Raw genomic sequence first — 20,038 nt, 5'->3', positions numbered from 1 at the left:
CTTTCTTTCAGATTGGAATGAAAACTGACTTTTTCCAATCCTGTGGCCACTGCTGAGTTTTCCAAATTTGCTGGCATATTGAGTGCAGCACTTTAACAACATCATCTTTTAGGATTTAAAAAAGTAAAGCTGGAATTCTATCACTTCCACTAGCTTTGTTCGTAGTGATGCTTCCTAAGGCCCAGTTGACTTTAGATTCCAGGATGTCTGGCTCTAGGTGAATGATCACACCATCTTGGTTATCTGGGTCATGAAATATTTTTTGCATAGTTCTGCTATGTATTCTTGCCACATCTTCTTAATATCCTAACTGATTGCTAAGTCACTTCAGTCGTTTCCGACTCTGTGCGACCCCATAGACAGCAACCCACCAGGCTCGCCCGTCCCTGGGATTCTCCAGGCAAGAACACTGGAGTGGGCTGCCATTTCCTTCTCCAATGCATGAAAGTGAAAAGTGAAAGTGAAGTCACTCAGTCGTGTCCGACTCTTAGCGACCCCATGGATTGCAGCTTAACAGGCTCCTACGTCCATGGGATTTTCCAAGTAAGAGTACTGGAGTGGGGTGCCATTGCCTTCTCTGATCCTAACTGATTAGCAACTCTAAATTCTGATTTCAGTCCTCCTTCTTTCTCCGACCCCCACCTCTCGCAAAATTATGATACCCAGATTGGGCAAGGTCTTCCCCATCCTGAATTGCATAGGCAGAGATAAGCTTGCAAAGAAAAATACTAACAAACATGCTCTGCAGGACTCAGCATTGAGGGTAAATGGATCTGGAAACTTCTCAGAATATATGTGTATAGCCCAGCAAGTAAACCTCTGCCTCACTTTTCTTTGCTTCACATTGTCTTTAATTATCTGCTTCTACCTGAAGCAAGTCTCAACTTCCTTATCTAAAAAGTAGAACTCTGCTTGAAAGATTTGAACATTTCCTTGAATCTCTAGAATAACATGTTAAATTATTTTAGCTAATTTGGCCGGCCCACCTCACTCAAAGGTATTAGTAATTCTGATTGTCTCAGAGTTGACTTCATTTGAGGGGGGAATATAGAAAGAAAGTAGGCACAGGGAGATGAAGGTTGCATGGATCCTAGATTGCCTCTGAGTAAAGAGACCACTGAATAATTTTTGGAACTTTGTTGGCATTTGAATGAGCTACACTTTCCCCATTTTTCCCTTGATTTTGTGGTCTTGAAAAAAAACTCCTTTCCATTATTTTTTTAATTTTTAAAAGTTTTCCTGTTACTTCTGCCACATCAGACTGCAATTCTTCCCATCAGCGAGTATGCATTTAGTCATGGGATATTGTTTTTACCACTGTCTGTGTCCAGCTGATGAAAATTACTGAAGTTGAAGTCTTGTCTTAATCAGCTAATATTACACCATAATTTAGTTTTAGTCATTGTTTATAAGAATCCTTGAAGCATCCTTTTGAAGACATTTTAGTCAGCTCAGAGTATTTCAGGCCCCGGCCATAGCATATAGATTTGTAAGTTCTGAGTGCAGCACTTGGAAAATCCAAGGAGGTAATAGTAGCTGCTTATCTGGCCCAGCCGCTTGATTCTGCTGTGATTCTCCTTCTCTTCCTGTCCAAATCCAGTTGTTTCCTTCCCTGCCAGAGTCAGTCCTTCACAATAGTCCCACCTCCCTACTCTGCTTCTCTTCTAAAGGTCCTTGGGAATAAAATGCCATTGTTTGCCACTTTTCAAAGTAGCAGTTGCCATCAAAATGTCAGGTTCCAGTCATCTGTGCCCATATAAACATCGGCTTTGTGTTGCGTCAGTTATGAGGTTTAGACCACGTAACGTCGGTGAGCAAGTATTCTTCTATGGTCATTAATTAAATCATTGTTTATACTCTCAGATTGTTATAGTATGGAGGCAGCATAACATTTTTCATCTCAAGTGACATGAGGTCCAGGGAGGCTTCTTCCCCACCCACCACATATTTTTGCCCTGACTCAGCCAAGTTCTTCAGTGAAATGAAACATTAGCATTTGGGGACCAGAGCAGATACAGGGCAGCCCAGAGAGAAGTCTGTTGGCTGACTGGCCAGAGTGGCCCTAGGGAGGAGCGGGAGTTGTCACGGCCAGCACAGTGTCCCCGGGCCAGGTCAAGGACCGGCTATGGCGCAAAGCTTCCTTTTTGGAAGTCTGGAAGCCACGAGACAGTTCTCAAGTCAGCGGACCTCTGGAACTAAGCGTCTGGGCATATTCATAGCCCTTAGAGGAGTTCTCTGCCTCCTCCAATGCAATAGCAAAATCCAGAGAGGCCTGGAGCTCATTGGTTTGTCTCATTTTAAGCATAAGTAGGTCCTATCTTGAGGGAACCAGCCCTAATGAGGCAAAGCAGCAAACCATTTTAAATACATTAAAACAATCATTGCCACTGTAGAATGGCTTATTGTGATTTAAAATTCTGCGTTCACACTATTGGATAAACAAGTGAACTGAGAAAACTGAAAAGAGGGGCCAACTAGCCCAGATACTCCATAAAGCCTCGATGACCTTCCGTAATGTTCAGTGTGCCAAGATTTTAAATAAGCACTGCCTGATTCTCCTTCAAAACTCATGGTAAATGGAGTGTTTTCCAGCTGTGCAAATAAAGAGGGGTCTCTGTGTTTGGTTCTCAACCTATCCGTCATCATTAGGTCAAATGGAAACTCCACATGAGTCTCTCTTGGTTGTCTGCTTAACCTGTCCCTTTTTAATAAGCTCATGGTCATTCTCTCCTTGTTTGAAAGAGAACTGGTGGCCTGAGCCCTCCTTGGAAGTTCAGACCCATAGCATTTTTCCACTAGAAATCTCTTAACCTCACTTACATTTCCAAGTGTTAAATTTATGAAACCAGAATGATAGTTTAGAGTAGGGAAAAATGGCAATTAAATTTGTTTTGCTATTTCAGAAAAGGTAGAAGAAGGCAATTGGCATTTATTCTGATACCTTTGTGTAATTCATTTTTTTTGTACTGTTTGACTAATAGCTCTCCAGCTCCCCAGTTCCCAGCCCATGCTTAACGCTCTTTTGACTCTGTTGCTATGATTTTCACTTTTTAAAAATTCCACATTTAAGTGATAGGATACAGTATTTGTCTTTCTCTGTCTCACTTGTCTCATTTAGCAAGATAGACTCAGGGTCCATAGATGTTGTTGCGAATAGCAGGATTTCTCTCTCTCTCATTCTGAATAATATTCTTGTGTGTGTGTGCATGTACTCACAGTACCTTTTTTATTCATTTATCCATTAGCAGAGACATTTTTGTGTACATTCCATAGAACTTGAGAATTACAGTGGAAAGAGTAAGAGTTGTGAAGATTTAGGTGGTGCTACTATCATTAATAACAACTAAGGATGACAACTGCTTAGTAAGTGCCAGGAAAAGTGTGGAGTACTTTTTTGTATATTATCTCTTTCGACTCTTATTAAAGCTGTGGTCATGTATGGATGTGAGAGTCGGACTGTGAAGAAAGCTGAGTGCCAAAGAATTGATGCTTTTGAACTGTGGTATTGGAGAAGACTCTTGAGAGTCCCTTGGACTGCAAGAAGATCCAACCAGTCCATCCTAAAGGAGCTCAGTCCTGGGTGTTCATTGGAAGGACTGATGCTGAAGCTGAAACTCCAGTACTTTGGCCACCTCATGTGAAGAGTAAACTCATTGGAAAAGACTCTGATGCTGGGAGGGTTTGGGGGCAGGAGGAAAGGGGGATGACAGAGGATGCGATGGCTGGATGGAATCACCAACTCAATGGAAGTGAGTTTGAGTGAACTCCGGGAGTTGGTGATGGACAGGGAGGCCTGGCATGCTGCGATTCATGGGGTCACAAAGAGTCGGACATGACTGAGTGACTGAACTGAACTGAAAGCCGTATAGAGTGCATGAAAAGAAAGGAAACTGAGACTGAGAGAGACTACCAGCTTACCCCAGGTTGCCAGCTAGCAGGTGGCAGAGACGGATTCAGGTCCAATTGGTCTGATGTCTGAGCCTAACTCTTCACCAGGGTGTGAGGTTGTTTCCCTGTAGGGAAAAGAAAGTTGTGGTTCATAGAAGAATGCTTCCCATGATTTGAGAGACTCTAGAAAAAGAAATGTAGCTGTTGAGAAAGGAATTTAATGGTCCATAGCTAATAAAGACTGGAGCTGGGACTTATACCCAGCCTTCCAGAAATAGTCCTGCTTCAGCTTGTGTAGGCACGTGGTCCATTTTCTGACATTTTACAAATGGAGACATTAAGGCTCTCTGAGGAGATCAAGAGGGGCTGCACGCAAACCAGCATTCCTAGCTCCACAGTGTGATCCTTTAAATTGTTTTCAAACATGAAATTTGAGATTAAATTTTCATATTCAGTTCAGTTCAGTTGCTCACTTGTGTCCAATTCTTTGCGACCCCATGAATCACAGCATGCCAGGCCTCCCTGTCCATCACCAACTCCCAGAATTCACTCAAACTCATGTGCATCGAGTCGGTGATGCCATCCAGCCATCTCATCCTCTGTCGTCCCCTTCTTCTCCTGCCCCCAATCCCTCCCAGCAACAGGGTCTTTTCCAATGAGTCAACTCTTCACATGAGGTGGCCAAAGTATTGGAATTTCAGCTTCAGCATCAGTCATTCCAATGAACACCCAGGACTGATCTCCTTTAGTATGGACTGGTTGGATCTCCTTGCAGTCCAAGGGACTCTCAAGAGTCTTCTCCAACACCACAGTTCAAAAGCATCAATTCTTCAGCGCTCAGCTTTCTTCACAGTCCAACTCTCACATCCATACATGACCACTGGAAAGACTATAGCCTTGACTATACGGACCTTTGTTGGCAAAGTAATATGTCTGCTTTTCAATATGCTTTTTAGGTTGGTCATAACTTTCCTTCCAAGGAGTAAGCGTCTTTTAATTTCATGGCTGCAATCACCATCTGCAGTGATTTTGAAGCCCCCCAAAATAAAGTCTGCCACTGTTTCCACTGTTTCCCCATCTATTTCCCATGAAGTGATGGGACCAGATGCCATGATCTTCGTTTTCTGAATGTTGAGCTTTAAGCCAACTTTTTGCCTCTCCTCTTTCATTTTCATCAAGAGACTTTTGAGTTCCTCTTCACTTTCTGCCATAAGGGTGGTATCATCTGCATATCTGAGGTTATTGATATTTCTCCCGGCAATCTTGATTCCAGCTTGTGCTTCTTCCAGCTCAGTGTTTCTCATGATGTACTCTGCATAGAAGTTAAATAAGCAGGGTGACAATATACAGCCTTGACGAATTACTTTTCCTATTTGGAACCAGTCTGTTGTTCCATGTCCAGTTCTAACTGTTGCTTCCTGACCTGCATACATGTTTCTCAAGAGGCAGGTCAGGTGGTCTGGTATTCCCATCTCTTGAAGAATTTTCCACAGTTTATTGTGATCCACACAGTCAAAGGCTTTGGCATAGTCAATAAAACAGAAATAGATATTTTTCTGGAATTCTCTTGCTTTTTCCATGATCCAGCAGATGTTGGCAATTTGATCTCTGGTTCCTCTTCCTTTTCTAAAACCAGCTTGAACATCTGGAAGTTCACGGTTCATGTATTGCTGAAGCCTGGGTTGGAATTCATATTATTCATACACAAAAAGGCTTGCTCCCAAATCAGAGGTTCTGGCTGATACTGGTAGTTTCACACTTAGGAGCCCTCTTCTTCATATGCCGCAGGCCCACTGAGGACCCTGGTTCCCCGCCGTAGTGGTCATTCTTCCTTCATTTGTCCTTTCCAGTTCATCAGACATGTGCCCTTCACCTCTCAGGGCCCTTGGACTGTTCTTTGTAAGATTCCAAGGTGATGCGGAGGTAGAAAATTGTTATAAACTGCATTTTTTCTATAGAAAAAAAGTGATTTTTCAGTAGTGTGTAGTGATAAGGAGGATAAAGATGGGACAGACTATTGTGAGGATCTTCCCAGAACACCATTGCTCCCTAAGGGGATGCACACCAGGTAACACCAACAACATCACTGCCTACCTTACTGCCCTGAGAAGGCTGGAACTTGATCGCTGTTTTCATCCTGTCTTATGTCAGAGGGGAAACAAGTCTTTGAAAAGACTCGAAGGGAGCAGTGCTCCTTCACACCAAATGTAGAACTAGGACCTTACCTGGCGAAGTAGACAGCCATGGTTTCCCACCAAGGACCAGACTCTGGGGTCCCTCAGATCTGGTGTCATTGCAAAGTGGAGTGTTCAGTGATGTGCTTTTGTAGCATCTCATGCAGAGGCACCTCTTAGACGTGGAACTCTTAAGAAATCTCTAGGTAAGGGTAGTAAAATATAAAGCACCAGGCTGCATGTGGTTTATCACACTGAGTAGTTGTAACCCAGAGTTCACAGGAGGCTCTGTAAGAGAATAAGGTAAATAAATTGATGTTATGGAGAAAAATGAGCAGACCATTTGTAATAGGTGGCTAATTTCAGCATTAATTACTCCTTGGTAATTACCAAATGATTGCTGATTCTGTTTTCTTACATGATATATGAAGTCCAAAAAGGCACTAAAGAAGAGAATAAACATTCAAGAGCTAGGATTTAAAAGAAATAAAAAGGGGTGGAGGAAGGGGAGGAAAAGTGGCCAGTTGAATGCAGAAGGAGAACGAGGGAAGCATCTCTGGTTACAGCCGGAGTCCAGTCCTTAGTGACTTCCTGTTATTCATCAAAATGTACATTTGTTAACTAAAACTTCTATGAAAAACATTTGAAAACAAAAGAGACTCTTTCACAAAAGTTTTGCAGTTTAATGGGTTGAGGTTAGGCGATTAGATTTGCGTTAAGCTTTGCAGTATACATTATTCACATTATTTGTATAGTTCTAGCTTTTCTTACTTTTTATACATCTGCATCCCTGGTCTGTATACTGAAATATAAGTTAGAACTTTGGCATTGTTTTGGGTAGACTGCTGGTGCTAACTTCTGTGCATTTGCCAGGAACCTCATAGGGCAATCATATACTTCCCTACCCCATCCTCAACCTGTCCCAGCCACAGAGATACAAAGAACCCATTAGAGGTATCTTTCCAGAGGAGGGCCTCTGAGCAGCTATGAAGTCCCTTCCCTTTACAGGAAAAGGCGTTGTGTTCAGTTGCTAAGAGCAAAGACTTCGGAAGCAAATGAATCTGGATTCAGATTGATCCAGGACAAATAGCTGAATTCTTTTGTTTCTGTTTCCTCCTTATACAGTGAGTGTGCACCCACGTTGAGCTGTTGTCTTACCCAAGTGTAGAGGCAAGGGAATCTCAGTAAGACATTGGTGGATGTCCTCGCTTCAGTGATGGCTGTCACAGACCTGTCTGCTGGTTCTGGGAATACTGCTCTGGATAACATGGGCACCAGCTTTTTGTAACATTTTGTGGAGCCGATATTTCAGTGATAGAGAACAAAATAAACAAATAAATCAGAATTCTATATGGATGAATCTTAAGAAGAAAGTGAAGACCAGGTGATATGAGAGGAAATGAGTTCAGACAGCTGACCCCTGAATGGTCAAAGGAGCCATCCTTAGAAAACTGGATAAATGGTGTGCCAGGCAGAGGGTACAGCAAGTGCAAGTGCCTGGGGAGGGTTAAGTGGATGAGCTTCGTGTGGGATAGTAGATGGGGATGAGGTCACCCAGGTAGGCGGGGGCCTGCTGAGGAAGAGTCTTAGAGGTCAGGTAAGAAATCTGGATTTTATGCTAACTCTAAATAGAAGCTGTTTTAAAATTTTAGGCACGGAGATGATCTGCTTTATACTTTATGAGACTCCTATGGCTGCTGTCAGGAGTCTAGATAACAAGGAAGGGGATTTGTGGAGCCAGGGCCTGTTGCTGTACCCTGAGGGAGAGAGAGTGGAGTCTGGAATAGGGCCAGAGCAGTGGAGATGGGGAATTAGACTTGAGGCATATTTTAGAGATAGGGCCAGAAGAACATGCTGGTGGATTAGCGATGGGGTGGGTTGAGGAAATGATGGCTGTCAAGGATAATTCTTAAGTTTTTGGCCCAGTTGGACAGTGGCGTCATCGGCTGAAATGGAAAGGACCCCATGGGGGAGGAATGGGTTTGGCCAAGGAAATCAGGAGTTGGCTTTGGATGAGTTCAGTCTGAGAATCCTGCTAGTCATCCCTGTGGAGGTGTCAGGTATACAGTTGGCTATGAGTCTGTAGCTCTGGGGAGAAGCCAGCTTTTTGTAACTTTTCAGAACTTTGATTATGATAAGCAAGGCCAAGTGAGGATGATCCCTCAGCTCCATCTCCTTCCAAATGTGTGACTGTTTTTCCTTCTCACTCCCCCTCTATACTGAGAATCTGTCTCTCCCATCCCCCTCTTTCTATTTATTCCCTCTCTTCTCTTGGCCCTATTTTGGAAAGCCCAAATCAGGGATTTTTACTGTTGGCTTTGAGGATCAGAATGAAAACACAGACAACCGAGAAAAACTCCTCCCAAGAGAGGCTGTCTTTACTGCACATTTAGTACAGGAACCCAAAATAGGAATAGTACTATACTGTGAATTGCTCATGCGGGTATCCCCTTGATCTAGAACCATGGAGTTCTCTCCTCTTCCTTTCAACATGGCGACACATCTCTTGGTTTGTCCTCTGTGGAGTTTGTCTCTGTAAGCCCCTTCATGCAGAGCCAAAGGTTTATCTACTAGAGAAGAGATGAAATGTTTTCTTTCCTATTCAGACACTGTTTACAGTCATGGTTTATGGAGGGATGGTAACTGTGGATGCTTGCTGTCATCCAGCAATCTTCTTTAAAGCATGTTTTTCCCACTGTGCCTCCAAGAGGAGCCACCTGGAAGCCTTGCATAAACAGTGATCTGGATGGATCTCCCTGTAGGTAGTGCCTGAACTCTGAGGGAGTGCCACGGTGCACATGGGCCCCGCTTCAGAATCCTGAGCTAAAGTACAGTCTCATCGGCCACTGGGGCTCAGTTTCCACTGGGATGGGCGAGTCTCTGGCCTTGGCCAGGAGGGCGGAGTGGACAGGAGTGACGATGCATGTTAATTAGCACTGTTCAGAACGGTCACCAGGAAGCCAGAAGCCACATGGTCCCAACCTGGTTTGAGGTTGGTACACCAAATTTAAACCAGCTGGCTTTTGTTTGGAAATGCCCTGGGAGGGTCCTGGTCCTTTCTGGATAACAAAAGGCCTGGCATTTCCTTACCCTGAGCCCTGTATTAAACACTAAGAGGTTCTGTAAACAATATAGCCAGTGCTGTGACAGATCTGGCTTCAGAGGCACACATATTCTCTCTTGTTTGTTGGCAAGTAGAAGCTGGCATAAACTTAATTACAAGGGTCTTTATTTAGAGGCATGGGGAGGAAGCATGACTCTGTGTCCATCCAGTGTCCCCCAGCTTAAAAGGCCTCTGTGACCACTTGCCTGTCGGATAAAATCTCAACTTCTTCCCAAGATCTTATGTGACCATCCCTCTGCCCATTCTTCTGATCTTATACCACCTTACCTCTCATCACTCTCCCCCAGCTTTTTACTCCAGCCCTTCTGAACTATTTTCACTTCCTGGAATGGATCTAACTCTGACTTTGAGCCTTTACTTACATTCCTTGCTTTGCCGGACACAGTCTTTAACCCCTCTTTCTCTAGCTAACTGGTCCTCATCCTTCAGGGTTCAGCTGCACTAAGCCTTCCTTAGGATAGCCAAGTGATTGACTCTGTCTCTTCTGTGTGCTTTTCTATAATGTTGATTTTGCTACTTTGTAGTTGTCAGCTTCCACAGACCTCACAGGCCCCAGGAAGCAGGGGTCAGGCTCGTCTAGGTGACCTCTGCTCCACCAGTGCTAGGCACCAAGACAGCCTTGCATAAGACGTTTGAACGAAGGGCCCCATCCTGGGATCCAGACCTGTGCTCCGTTCAGCCCTTTTCTTCTAACATTTCCTAACCCTTAGCAAAGCCAGCAGGATCCCTAGCTGAACAGGGACATAGCAGTGTCTGAGCAGAATGGCCTCTTCACCCTCAGGATGAGAGCATGTTTAGAACTTTTTATGTTACTGAGAAATCATGTCCACCCAGCTTATTCAAAAGGTAGGTCTTGTACCACATGAGGGTTGAGCTGGAGTTTCAACCTCAAACTCACAAAGGGAACAATTCTGTAGAAGCAGAAGGCATAGATTAAGAGACTTAAGCTTGATTCACCTTCAGTATTTGCCACTTGACACCTGTGAGAATATGGGTGAAATACCTATGCTTGGTCTCCTCAGTCCTCTCATCTTTAAAGTGATTACAGTCATCCTCACTTCATCATGTTGTCAAGAATAAGTGAGGCTAAGCCTATCAAGTGTTTAGCAAATTTTGTGCACCTTAGAAAATTAATATAGGTGAGAGGGATAAATTGGGAGATTGGGATTGACATATGTATACTTCTATATATGAAATAGATAACCAATAAGGACCTACTATATAGCACAGGGAATTCTACTCTGTACTCTGTTATGATCTGTATGGAAAAAGAATCTAAAAAAGAGTGGAAATATGTGTATGTATAACTGACTCACTTTGCTGTACACCTGAAACTAACACAACATTTTAAACCAACTATACTCCAATAAAAATTTTCAAAAAAGAAAAAATTATTTATAATTATTATTTATAACTATTTATAACAACATGTAACTATAACAGCCTTTAAGTGTTGTGCTTTGTAGTTTTTCCTGAATTTGTAAGTAATTTATTTGGAAATAAATACACTAAAATGAAATTAGGAAGGGGTTTACAAAATTTTATGTAAAGAGGACTCACTCCGGTTTCTACCAGAGAAGGTGTATACATGTATGTATAGACTGAGCGACTAACAGCCTGAGCGACTGTTTAGCGTGGTTTGACTAAACAACAACAAAAAGAAAAGATCAGAAAAATTCTTCAGTGGATTAATGGGGGATTCTTCTGAGGGATAGAGGCTTCCCTGGTAGCTGGGCTGGTAAAGAATCTGCCTGCAGTGCAGGAGACCGCAGTTTGATTCCTGGGTCAGGAAGCTCCCCTGGAGAAGGATTAGGCTGCCCACTCCAGTATTCTGGCCTGGAGAATTCCATGGACTTTATAGTCCATGGGATCGCCAAGAGTCGGGCAAAGAGTGACTTTCACTCTGGGAGATGAGTCTGTGGTTGCTCTTTATTTTATTCTTTTTGTTTGACTGTTCTCTAACATGAACACAGTGCTTGAAGTGGGCGATGGTAGAGAGGAGACATGATACTGCTGTGGAGACACAGTGTGGGCCTGCTCCTCAGTTGTAGATCTGCCTGTCTTTACTGAAGGTGCTTCTCCATTGGCAGGATTTTTCACCCAGATCTCCACCTTGGCTGACGTGCAGGAAAATGTCATGGAATACCTCCATGTACTCAGCCGGCCCAAAGTCATCGACCAGGAGCACGATGTGGTGTGGACTGAAGCGTATATTGACAGCACTGTGAGTACCTGGGGGCCGCAGGGGACAGCCTGAGGGTGCCTCCTGGCATAGGAGAGTTTCCTTGGGTTTATTCTGAAAGTTGGCGGTTGTATTGTTTCTCCTTAATAACAGGTTCAATGACATCTTTCTTTTTGTACAGTGTGCATTGGTCTCTTGGTAAATGAGGTTGGTAACAAATCTTAATATCTGAGAATGCAGGAGGCTCTTCTGGAAGGTGTCTGGTCAGCACAGAAAACTCACTTTTGGCTTCTGTCTTCTCTACTTTGTTTCCTGTCTCACAAGTGTACAAATTCTGTCATTGTGGCAATGATAACAAACACGTTAGATTCAGTTCCTCACCGTCATCGGAGAAGCTCAGTCCTAGGAATGAATCTTGGGTCTCAACTTGGGAATGTGAAACCAAAGCTCAGTTCTGATAGTGAATTGGAGCCACTGTAGAGACCACAGTTGCCTTTTCTTTCCATGGACAAGTGAGAAGATGCTTCCTTGGTGACTGTATAAGTAGCAATTGTTATTGCAGCTGTGGCCATGGGCTCATTCTAAAGCTAAATTCCAAGCAAAAAAGGTTCTAATGTTGAATTAGTTTAAAGGAAGTAGCATTGCCAATCATCAAGTAATGCCTCAATGGCTGAGTTTCTTATATAATTGCTGCGTGATTTTTCATAGTGATAATGAGTCTGATGGAGTAGCATTTTTTCATTTATTGATTGTAAATGTTCTCAGAGGGCCCCTCTCCCATCATTTGTGTCAGGATTAACATCTCATCAATCACTATAACCCAGACACAGCCATCCTCAAGAGTGATCTCAACGGCTGCTGTGGGCTGGGTTTTTCTCTCCATGAATTCTCTCATTCCTGCTGCTTTTCTGACAGCTGCCGGCAAATGCAGGGCAGGAGCAGCATGTGAGAACCCATCCTTGGGGACAGCACAGCAGTCTGTACCCACCCCCCGCAGAGCTTTAAAGCATACAAAGGGACCTTGGAAATGTGAACTGGTCAGGAAAGGGTAGCCCTCTCCCAGGAGAAATCACCCTGAGCAGAGATGGGTCTTAAGCTGAAAAATTTAATAGTTCTTGTGTAGGAGAGACCAGGGAGACTGTGGGATTTTATCATGTTCAGAGTCTGACCCTAGTTTGGTTTAGAATCATAGAGTGAAATAACTAAGCCACCCCATTTGCGTCAGCATCATACTAGCAGTAATAACAGAATAACAATGGTGATGGTTTCATCTCTTCCTTGTACATGTGGTTGAGTAAGGCCGGGGAAGAGGAGAGGAGGAGGGTGGCCAGCCAGGATCAGAGTGATCCAGACACTCAGTGGTTCTTTGTACAAACTCTGAACAGCCAGTTGGGTCTGTCATCTTGTTTCATCCATCTAAAAAATATAGAACAGAGTCTCTATGGGACCGTCACTTGGATACATAGAAAGGTCAGTCGAAGTTCCAAAAAAAAGACCTACCTACATATGGAAATTTTTTATGTCATAAAGGCACCATGTCTAACCAGTGGGGCTAGGATGGGCTTAATAACTGCTTTTGGGGAAACTAGATGGCTATTGAGAAAAAGATAAAATTAGTTATTTTCTTCACATCATGCCCAGGAAAGAAGTCCAAGGGGATCAGAGGCCTAAACTGTCAAAAATGAAACAATATAAGCAGTAGAACAAAAATTTAGTGAGTTATTCTATAATATGAGTCCAGAGAAAGGCTTTTAACAATGACTCCAAGATCCAGATGCAACATAAAGAAAAATAGGTTTGACTACTAATATAAACAAAACCCAACTTTTGTTAAGTAAAAAAATCACTGGAAGCAAAGTCAAAAAGCAAATGGTAAAATAGGAGAAAATATATGCAATGTATAGCACATATAAAGAATAATTCTAATATGTAAAGAACTTTCAAAAATTAAAGGGAAAACCCCAAAATTCCTATAGAAAAAAAAATGAACAAAAGACATGAGCAGACAATTCCCACAAAAATAATAAAAATAGTTTTTTAAAATATGAAGTATGTGCAACTTTATACATAGTAAGAAAAAGGCAAATAAAAGCATGGTGAGATACCATGTCTTTCACCTATCAGAGTACCAAAAATGAAAAGCTTAACTTTGTTGGTGCAGCTGTGGGAAAGAGACACTCATATGTTGCTTGTGGGATGATAGAATGGGGCGTTTCTAGGAAGGAAGATGTACATTCACCCTTTGACCCAGGAATCCTACTTCTAGGAATTAACCCTGAAAGTAAACCTCCAACAATCCAAAAATACATATGCACAAGTTTGTTCACTGCAGAATTGCTTGTAATTTCAAAATATTGAACCTGGAGAAGGGATTGGCTGCCCACTCTAGTATTCTTGCCTAGGGAATTCCATGGACAGAAGAGCCTGTGGGCTTTATATAGTCCATGGGGTCATAAAGAGTTGGACATGACTGACTGATTTTCACTTTCAGAATATTGAAAGTTACTTAAATCCCCAACCATAAGAGATCAATTGCATAAACTCTGGTACATGGATGTAATGGAGTCTTACTGTTAAAAATAAAACAGAAAAAAAGCCTACCAGACACTAAAGTCATGTCAAAAGGCCCAGGAATCAGCGTGAATGGGCTCTCAGTAGTCAGCTCCGGGACAATTTAAACTTCAAAATTTAAAAAAAAGTAGAATAATGGACTATAACCTGAATAAAACAGAAATCCATGTGTTCTAGATAAATAAACACATTTCAGACAGATGAATTACATAGATGATGGAAGTGTGTGTGAAGGAGTGGAGTGTCCAGTGGGCAATGGAATGCTGCCTGGTGGGTGTGGAGGGAGGGAGTCATTAGACTGAAAATCACCAGTGGACAGCCATTTTAGTAAAGAATGACTAGGGCAGTAGTCATCCAAGGATGCTAAGCCTAGGGGAAAGTTTGATGATGGGTGGGATATTTTCATGGTCTCAAAGTGCTTCCCTAGAGATTTTTGACTTGTTGGGAGGGGAGGAAAACAGTGAGAGAGAATCCAGCAAAATCTTGAGTTGGGTCATCAAATTAGTGTCACCAATGAGAGGCTGATGGACATTGTGCCTTTGGTGAAGGACGCATCACACATATAGAGTATCCAGGCTGGGGTTACATAACCTGAAGATCCTGGGGAGGAAGAGGATAGAGCTTTGTCTTAATGTAACACCTAGCTTTAGATAATGTTAATTATTTAAATAAATTCCTCTAGATTTACTAATCACATACATACATACATAGTTACACACATATATAGATCAATGCAAAGAAATAGAGGAAAACAACAGAATGGGAAAGACTAGAGATCTCTTCAAGAAAATTAGAGATACCAAGGGAACATTTCATGCAAAGTTGGGGTAGATAAAGGACAGAAATGGTATGGACCTAACAGAAGCAGAAGATATTAAGAAGAGGTGGAAAGAATACATAGAAGAACTGTACAAAAAAGATCTTCACGACCAAGATAATCACGGTGGTGTGATCACTGACCTAGAGCCAGACATCCTGGAATGGGAAGTCAAGTGGGCCTTAGGAAGTATCACTATGAACAAAGCTAGTGGAGGTGATGGAATTCCAGTTGAGCTATTCCAAATCCTGAAAGATGATGCTGTGAAAGTGCTGCACTCAATATGCCAGCAAATGTGGAAAACTCGGCCGTGGCCACAGGACTGGAAAAGGTCAGTTTTCATTCCAATCCCAAAGAAAGGCAATGCCAAAGAATGCTCAAACTACCACACAATTGCACTCATCTCACATGCTAGTAAAGTAACGCTCAAAATTCTCCAAGCCAGGCTTCAGCAATACGTGAACCATGATGTTCAAGCTGGTTTTAGAAAAGGAAGAAGAACCAGAAATCAAATTGCCAGCATCTGCTGGATCATGGAAAAAGCCAGAGAATTCCAGAAAAACATCTATTTCTGCTTTATTGACTATGCCAAAGCCTTTGACTGTGTGGATCACAATAAACTGTGGAAAATTCTTCAAGAGATGGGAATACCAGACCACCTGATCTGCCTCTTGAGAAACCTGTATGCAGGTCAGGAAGCAACAGTTAGAACTGGACATGGAATAGCAGACTGGTTCCAAATAGGAAAAGGAGTATGTCAAGGCTGTATATTGTCACCCTGCTTATTTAACTTCTATGCAGAGTACATCATGAGAAACGCTGGGCTGGAAGAAGCACAAGCTGGAATCAAGATTGCCAGGAGAAATATCAATAACCTCAGATATGCAGATGACACTACCCTTATGGTAGAAAGTGAAGAGGAACTCAAAAGCCTCTTGATGAAAGTGAAAGAGGAGAGGGAAAAAGTTGGCTTAGAGCTCAAGATTCATAAAACGAAGATCATGGCATCTGGTCCCATCACTTCATGGGAAATAGATGGAGAAACAGTGGAAACAGTGTCAGACTTTATTTTTGGGGGCTTCAAAATCACTGCAGATGGTGATTGCAGCCATGAAATTAAAAGACATTTACTCCTTGGAAGGAAAGTTACAACCAACCTAGAGAGCGTATTCAAAAGCAGAGACATTACTTTGCCAACAAAGGTCCATCTAGTCAAGGCTATGGTTTTTCCAGTGGTCATGTATGGATGTGAGAGTTGGACTGTGAAGAAAGCTGAGCGCCAAAGAATTGATGCTTTTGAACTGTGGTGTTGGAGAAGACTCTTGAGAGTCCCTTGGACTGCAAGGAGATCCAACCAGTCCATTCTAAAGGAGATCAGCCCTGGGTGTTCTTTGGAAGGAATGATGCAAAAGCTGAAACTCCAGTACTTTGGCCACCTCATGCAAAGAGTTGACTCATTGGAAAAGACTCTGATGCTGGGAGGGATTGGGGGCAGGAGGAGAAGGGGACGACAGAGGATGAGATGGCTGGATGGCATCCCCGACGCGATGGACGTGAGTTTGAGTGAACTCCGGGAGTTGGTGATGGACAGGGAGGCCTGGCGTGCTGTGATTCATGGGGTCGCAAAGAGTCGGACACGACTGAGCGACTGAACTGAACTGAACTGATATGTTTATATATTGGGAGCAGTTACGAGAGAGGGAAAACCCCTGCTACTGCTGCTTTTCCACTAAAGAACTGACAGAAGAGGCAGAGAAAAAGGTCTGGAAGCAGCTCTGGGCAAACAGTGCAGAGACATTGTCTTTGAAGTCTTGTGCTTCATGTTAAACATTTACATGAAACTTGCATTCTGTGCCATGATCATCTTTACTTACTTTAAAATAAAATAATGCTTTAAGTGGCTCATTATTAATTAAAATGCTAGGTCAAGATGACCGAGCTCATTTTTTCTGTCTCTTCAAGAACATTTTGATGGACATAAAACTAAATCCCCAGAATACGCTTATCCCTGAAGTGATAGCTCAGCACTGCCTCTGTGTTTCCTCTTTGCAAATAACCCTGATAAATTAATCCCCTAGTAGAATATTCTGAAGGTTCTTTATCATCTTGGTGGTTTTGAGAAACCTGTTGAGCTAGGAAGGACATTGAGAATGCCATCTTCCTCTTGGCCTGTTTGGTTGAGGAGAAAGCAGCTACTGCTCCAACAGGTGCCTCTCTGGCCAAGGAAGCAATACCTCTTCAGACTAGTCCTCTGGGCCTATAACAACCAGGGCAAGGGGAGATTCCCTTTGTTATTTGCATGGAGTCAACATTGGAATCATATGCTAAACTCACCTGCAGAATGTCAATTCTAAGATGAGGCCACCAACTTTGGAACCAACCAGAAGATGAAGAGGGTATGGGAATCAGTAATTCCAAGTTTATTACCATCTGAGCCATCCAAGACAGTCTCAATCCAGGATTACCCTAATGTCCCAGCTTGTGGTAATAAAAGAGACCAAACTCAGGAGCACTTGGTGCTGGGCCTGGTGACCCCATTTTAATAAAGTGCTTTGGAATTATTTTTGATATTTGAACATATTTATTATCTACCTTAGCAACTTTCTTTAGAGTCTTTCCAAGACATTTATTTACATAGTCACAGAATAACAATTTTCTTTTTATATTCATAATATAAGAATTTCAATAAGGTTGAATTAATTTATATAATTATGGTAAAATTACATCTGTTCTTTATCATAACATTTCTGCTAAACAGCAGTGTCTCCAAGAGCCTGGTTCTCCTTGTGACATTGTAGTCTGAAGGTGGTTTTGATTCCATTAGGACTTGTGAACCTACTGATTTATTTATAATTTTACCAAATACTAAGAAAGTAGGTACTCGTTGATTATCAAGTAAATTTGAACACTCGATCCCACAAGTTTGCTTAATTAATATGGTCTTAAAAATCTTCTTTCTGTTTGGTCATCTTATGGTGAAGGCAAAAATAATTCCTTCTTTGCTTGACTCATCGGTTATGGTTGAAACCCTGCAGCAACAAATATAATAATATAATTGATTTAATACTTAAGTGAATAGCTTGAAATGACCTGTGAGGATAGTGCTTTCCCTCTTTATTAATTATACATTAATTTATACAGTTCTGGGTCTGGACAAGATCAAGATAAAAGTTTGTGAAGAGAAGCTGAGTTTGGATTTTTATGCATGAGAATCCAGGGTTGCAATTAATCCAGCCTGATCTAAAATCAAGATGGACAAAATTTTCCTTTCAGGATCCATTCTCCCTGACTGTTAGCACTGGTCTGATTAAATATTCTGTTTCCTGCCTGGCTGTTCTGTTCAATTTGCTCTCGTGGTAAAGCCCAAATAAATGAATTAATGTTAGCAACATTAATTATGTTTAATCTAATAAGATCTCATGTATTAATTGACAAAACAGCAAACACTAGAATTCTGAAATTCATGGGCTTCTCATTTGAATACAAGTTGTGCTGCATAGTCATTATCTCTTAGGTGCAGAGCAAAAAAGCATTAACAGTGGAATTTGTTCCATTTGTAAGCAGATGACTTGTATTTTCCAGTTGGGTCCTAATCACCTTGGGGATGCTGCCCAACTTGCTGTGCATCAGACTGAGGAAGCATCAGCATTCCTGATGAACCCCTCCAGGGGAGTTTGCACAGACCACAGTGACACTCAGAAGGGAAGCAAAGAAATCTTTCAGAAAACAGTGGGAAAGTGACCATTTAAAATAATGAGAATTCATTACCAAGTCCCCCTGTCCCTCCCCTCTGCTGGTAATACAATTCTGTATGAAATTTGTAGGAACTTTCAAACCAATTTAGTTACGTTTGCAAATTGGACATGTATCCCTCCTCCTCACCCCCTACTAAGTCCAACTTGGAGAAAATGCTTTGCATTTGATAAATTGCACATTTAGTTTGGTTTCCCATCTCAGAATGGCACCTAGGCCATTTAGGAGTCGTTTGGGTGATTGCTTTAGGCGACAATATCTTACTGCCTAGAAGCAATTACTCGGAGGGTCGAAGCCATCATAAGGAAGTTATTGGGGCTTAGAAGCTGAATATACGGTGTTTTTCCCAAGACACCACTGCATATCAAAGAAGTTCAAATCGTCAAAGCAAAAAGACACACGTCAAGAGAAACATAAACCGTCCTGCTGGGCTGTGGAACAGAGAATGCCATCTGCGTTACATGGCATGGAGGAAACTGATTACGTTGGGACCTCTATTTCATAGCAGATGGGTTCATTAAATTTAATAGCCTCCAGAGCCTTTAGAAACCGTGTTAAAAACATGCAGAGCATGCTGTGACACTTCACTTCTGGCCCTACAGTCATTATAATTCTGGCATTGACTATAAATATTACAGTACTTTATTTCCATTGAAACAGATTACTATTATAATTTTTTTTTTTTTTGCTAGGGATGGTGATGTTAAAAATGAGTGCATTCTTGATTTCTGGTGCTATTTATATTCATCCAAATATTCTCTTCCATATATTTCTAAATTTTTATATTAAATAGAATGTTGTTAGGTCAACTTTTTTTTTTTCTACTTTGAATTGGTGTTACAAAACTATGAACCAAAGGTATAAAATTAGTTTCTTTATTTAGGAAAGATGTTCTAACACCCTGTATGGATGACTGTCAACTAGCAGAAAAGTTTGGGGCTGAAAATGAAAACAAAATTGTTTAGATTTCAAGTTTTCTTTTTTTTTTTTTTTTGATTTTTAGATTTGCTGTTGTTTCTGCTATTATGGTATAATAATTTTCAACTATCTGTAATGAAAGGATAGCTTCTGGAAATAAACCCTTAAACAAAATCACTAAGTCTGAATAACAGTTTAGCATGATAGATTATTCAGCAGTCTTTGTTTACAAGTGACAGTACCAACTCAAAGCAGTAAAGGTCATAAAGGGATTTGTTGATCTAGAATCAAGATATCTATGTAGTTCTCTCTTGAGGCATGACTAGATTTAGGGATCAATTCTGTTTATTTTGACTTGTTCCTTGACTCTGATTCGTTTATTCCCAGCAGGCTCTCTTTACTGGGTAACAAAGATGGTCTGTACCATCCACTAACTTTCATCGTCTTTATAGTCCCTTTCCTTCCAGCTTCTGTGTCAAGCCTGTAAGAGATTGTTTGACTCACAACCCCATACTGAGAGGAGAGATGGAGCTACTCACTGATGGTCTGAATATCACAGAGTGGGGGAGAAAACAGTCCCAAAGGGAATTGATACTGGAAGGACTGAGAAA

At 41.8% G+C, this 20,038-nt stretch overlaps 1 protein-coding gene across 1 annotated transcript in view; it reads left to right on the top strand.

Annotated features, from left to right (window-relative positions):
• The window catches only part of CACNA2D3 (calcium voltage-gated channel auxiliary subunit alpha2delta 3), a 901,045-nt gene that overhangs the window by 612,721 nt on the left and 268,286 nt on the right, over positions 1-20,038 (top strand). Inside the window, exon 13 of the mRNA XM_070359574.1 lies at positions 11,277-11,410. Coding sequence (XP_070215675.1) covers positions 11,277-11,410 — 134 coding nt within the window. The remainder of the gene's footprint in view (positions 1-11,276; positions 11,411-20,038) is intronic.

The sequence above is a fragment of the Bos mutus genome, chromosome 22, assembly GCF_027580195.1.
Source record: "Bos mutus isolate GX-2022 chromosome 22, NWIPB_WYAK_1.1, whole genome shotgun sequence".
Taxonomy (NCBI): Eukaryota; Metazoa; Chordata; class Mammalia; order Artiodactyla; family Bovidae; genus Bos; species Bos mutus.
Note: the sequence above shows the minus strand (reverse complement) of the source record. Positions and strands in the feature narration are given on the sequence as shown.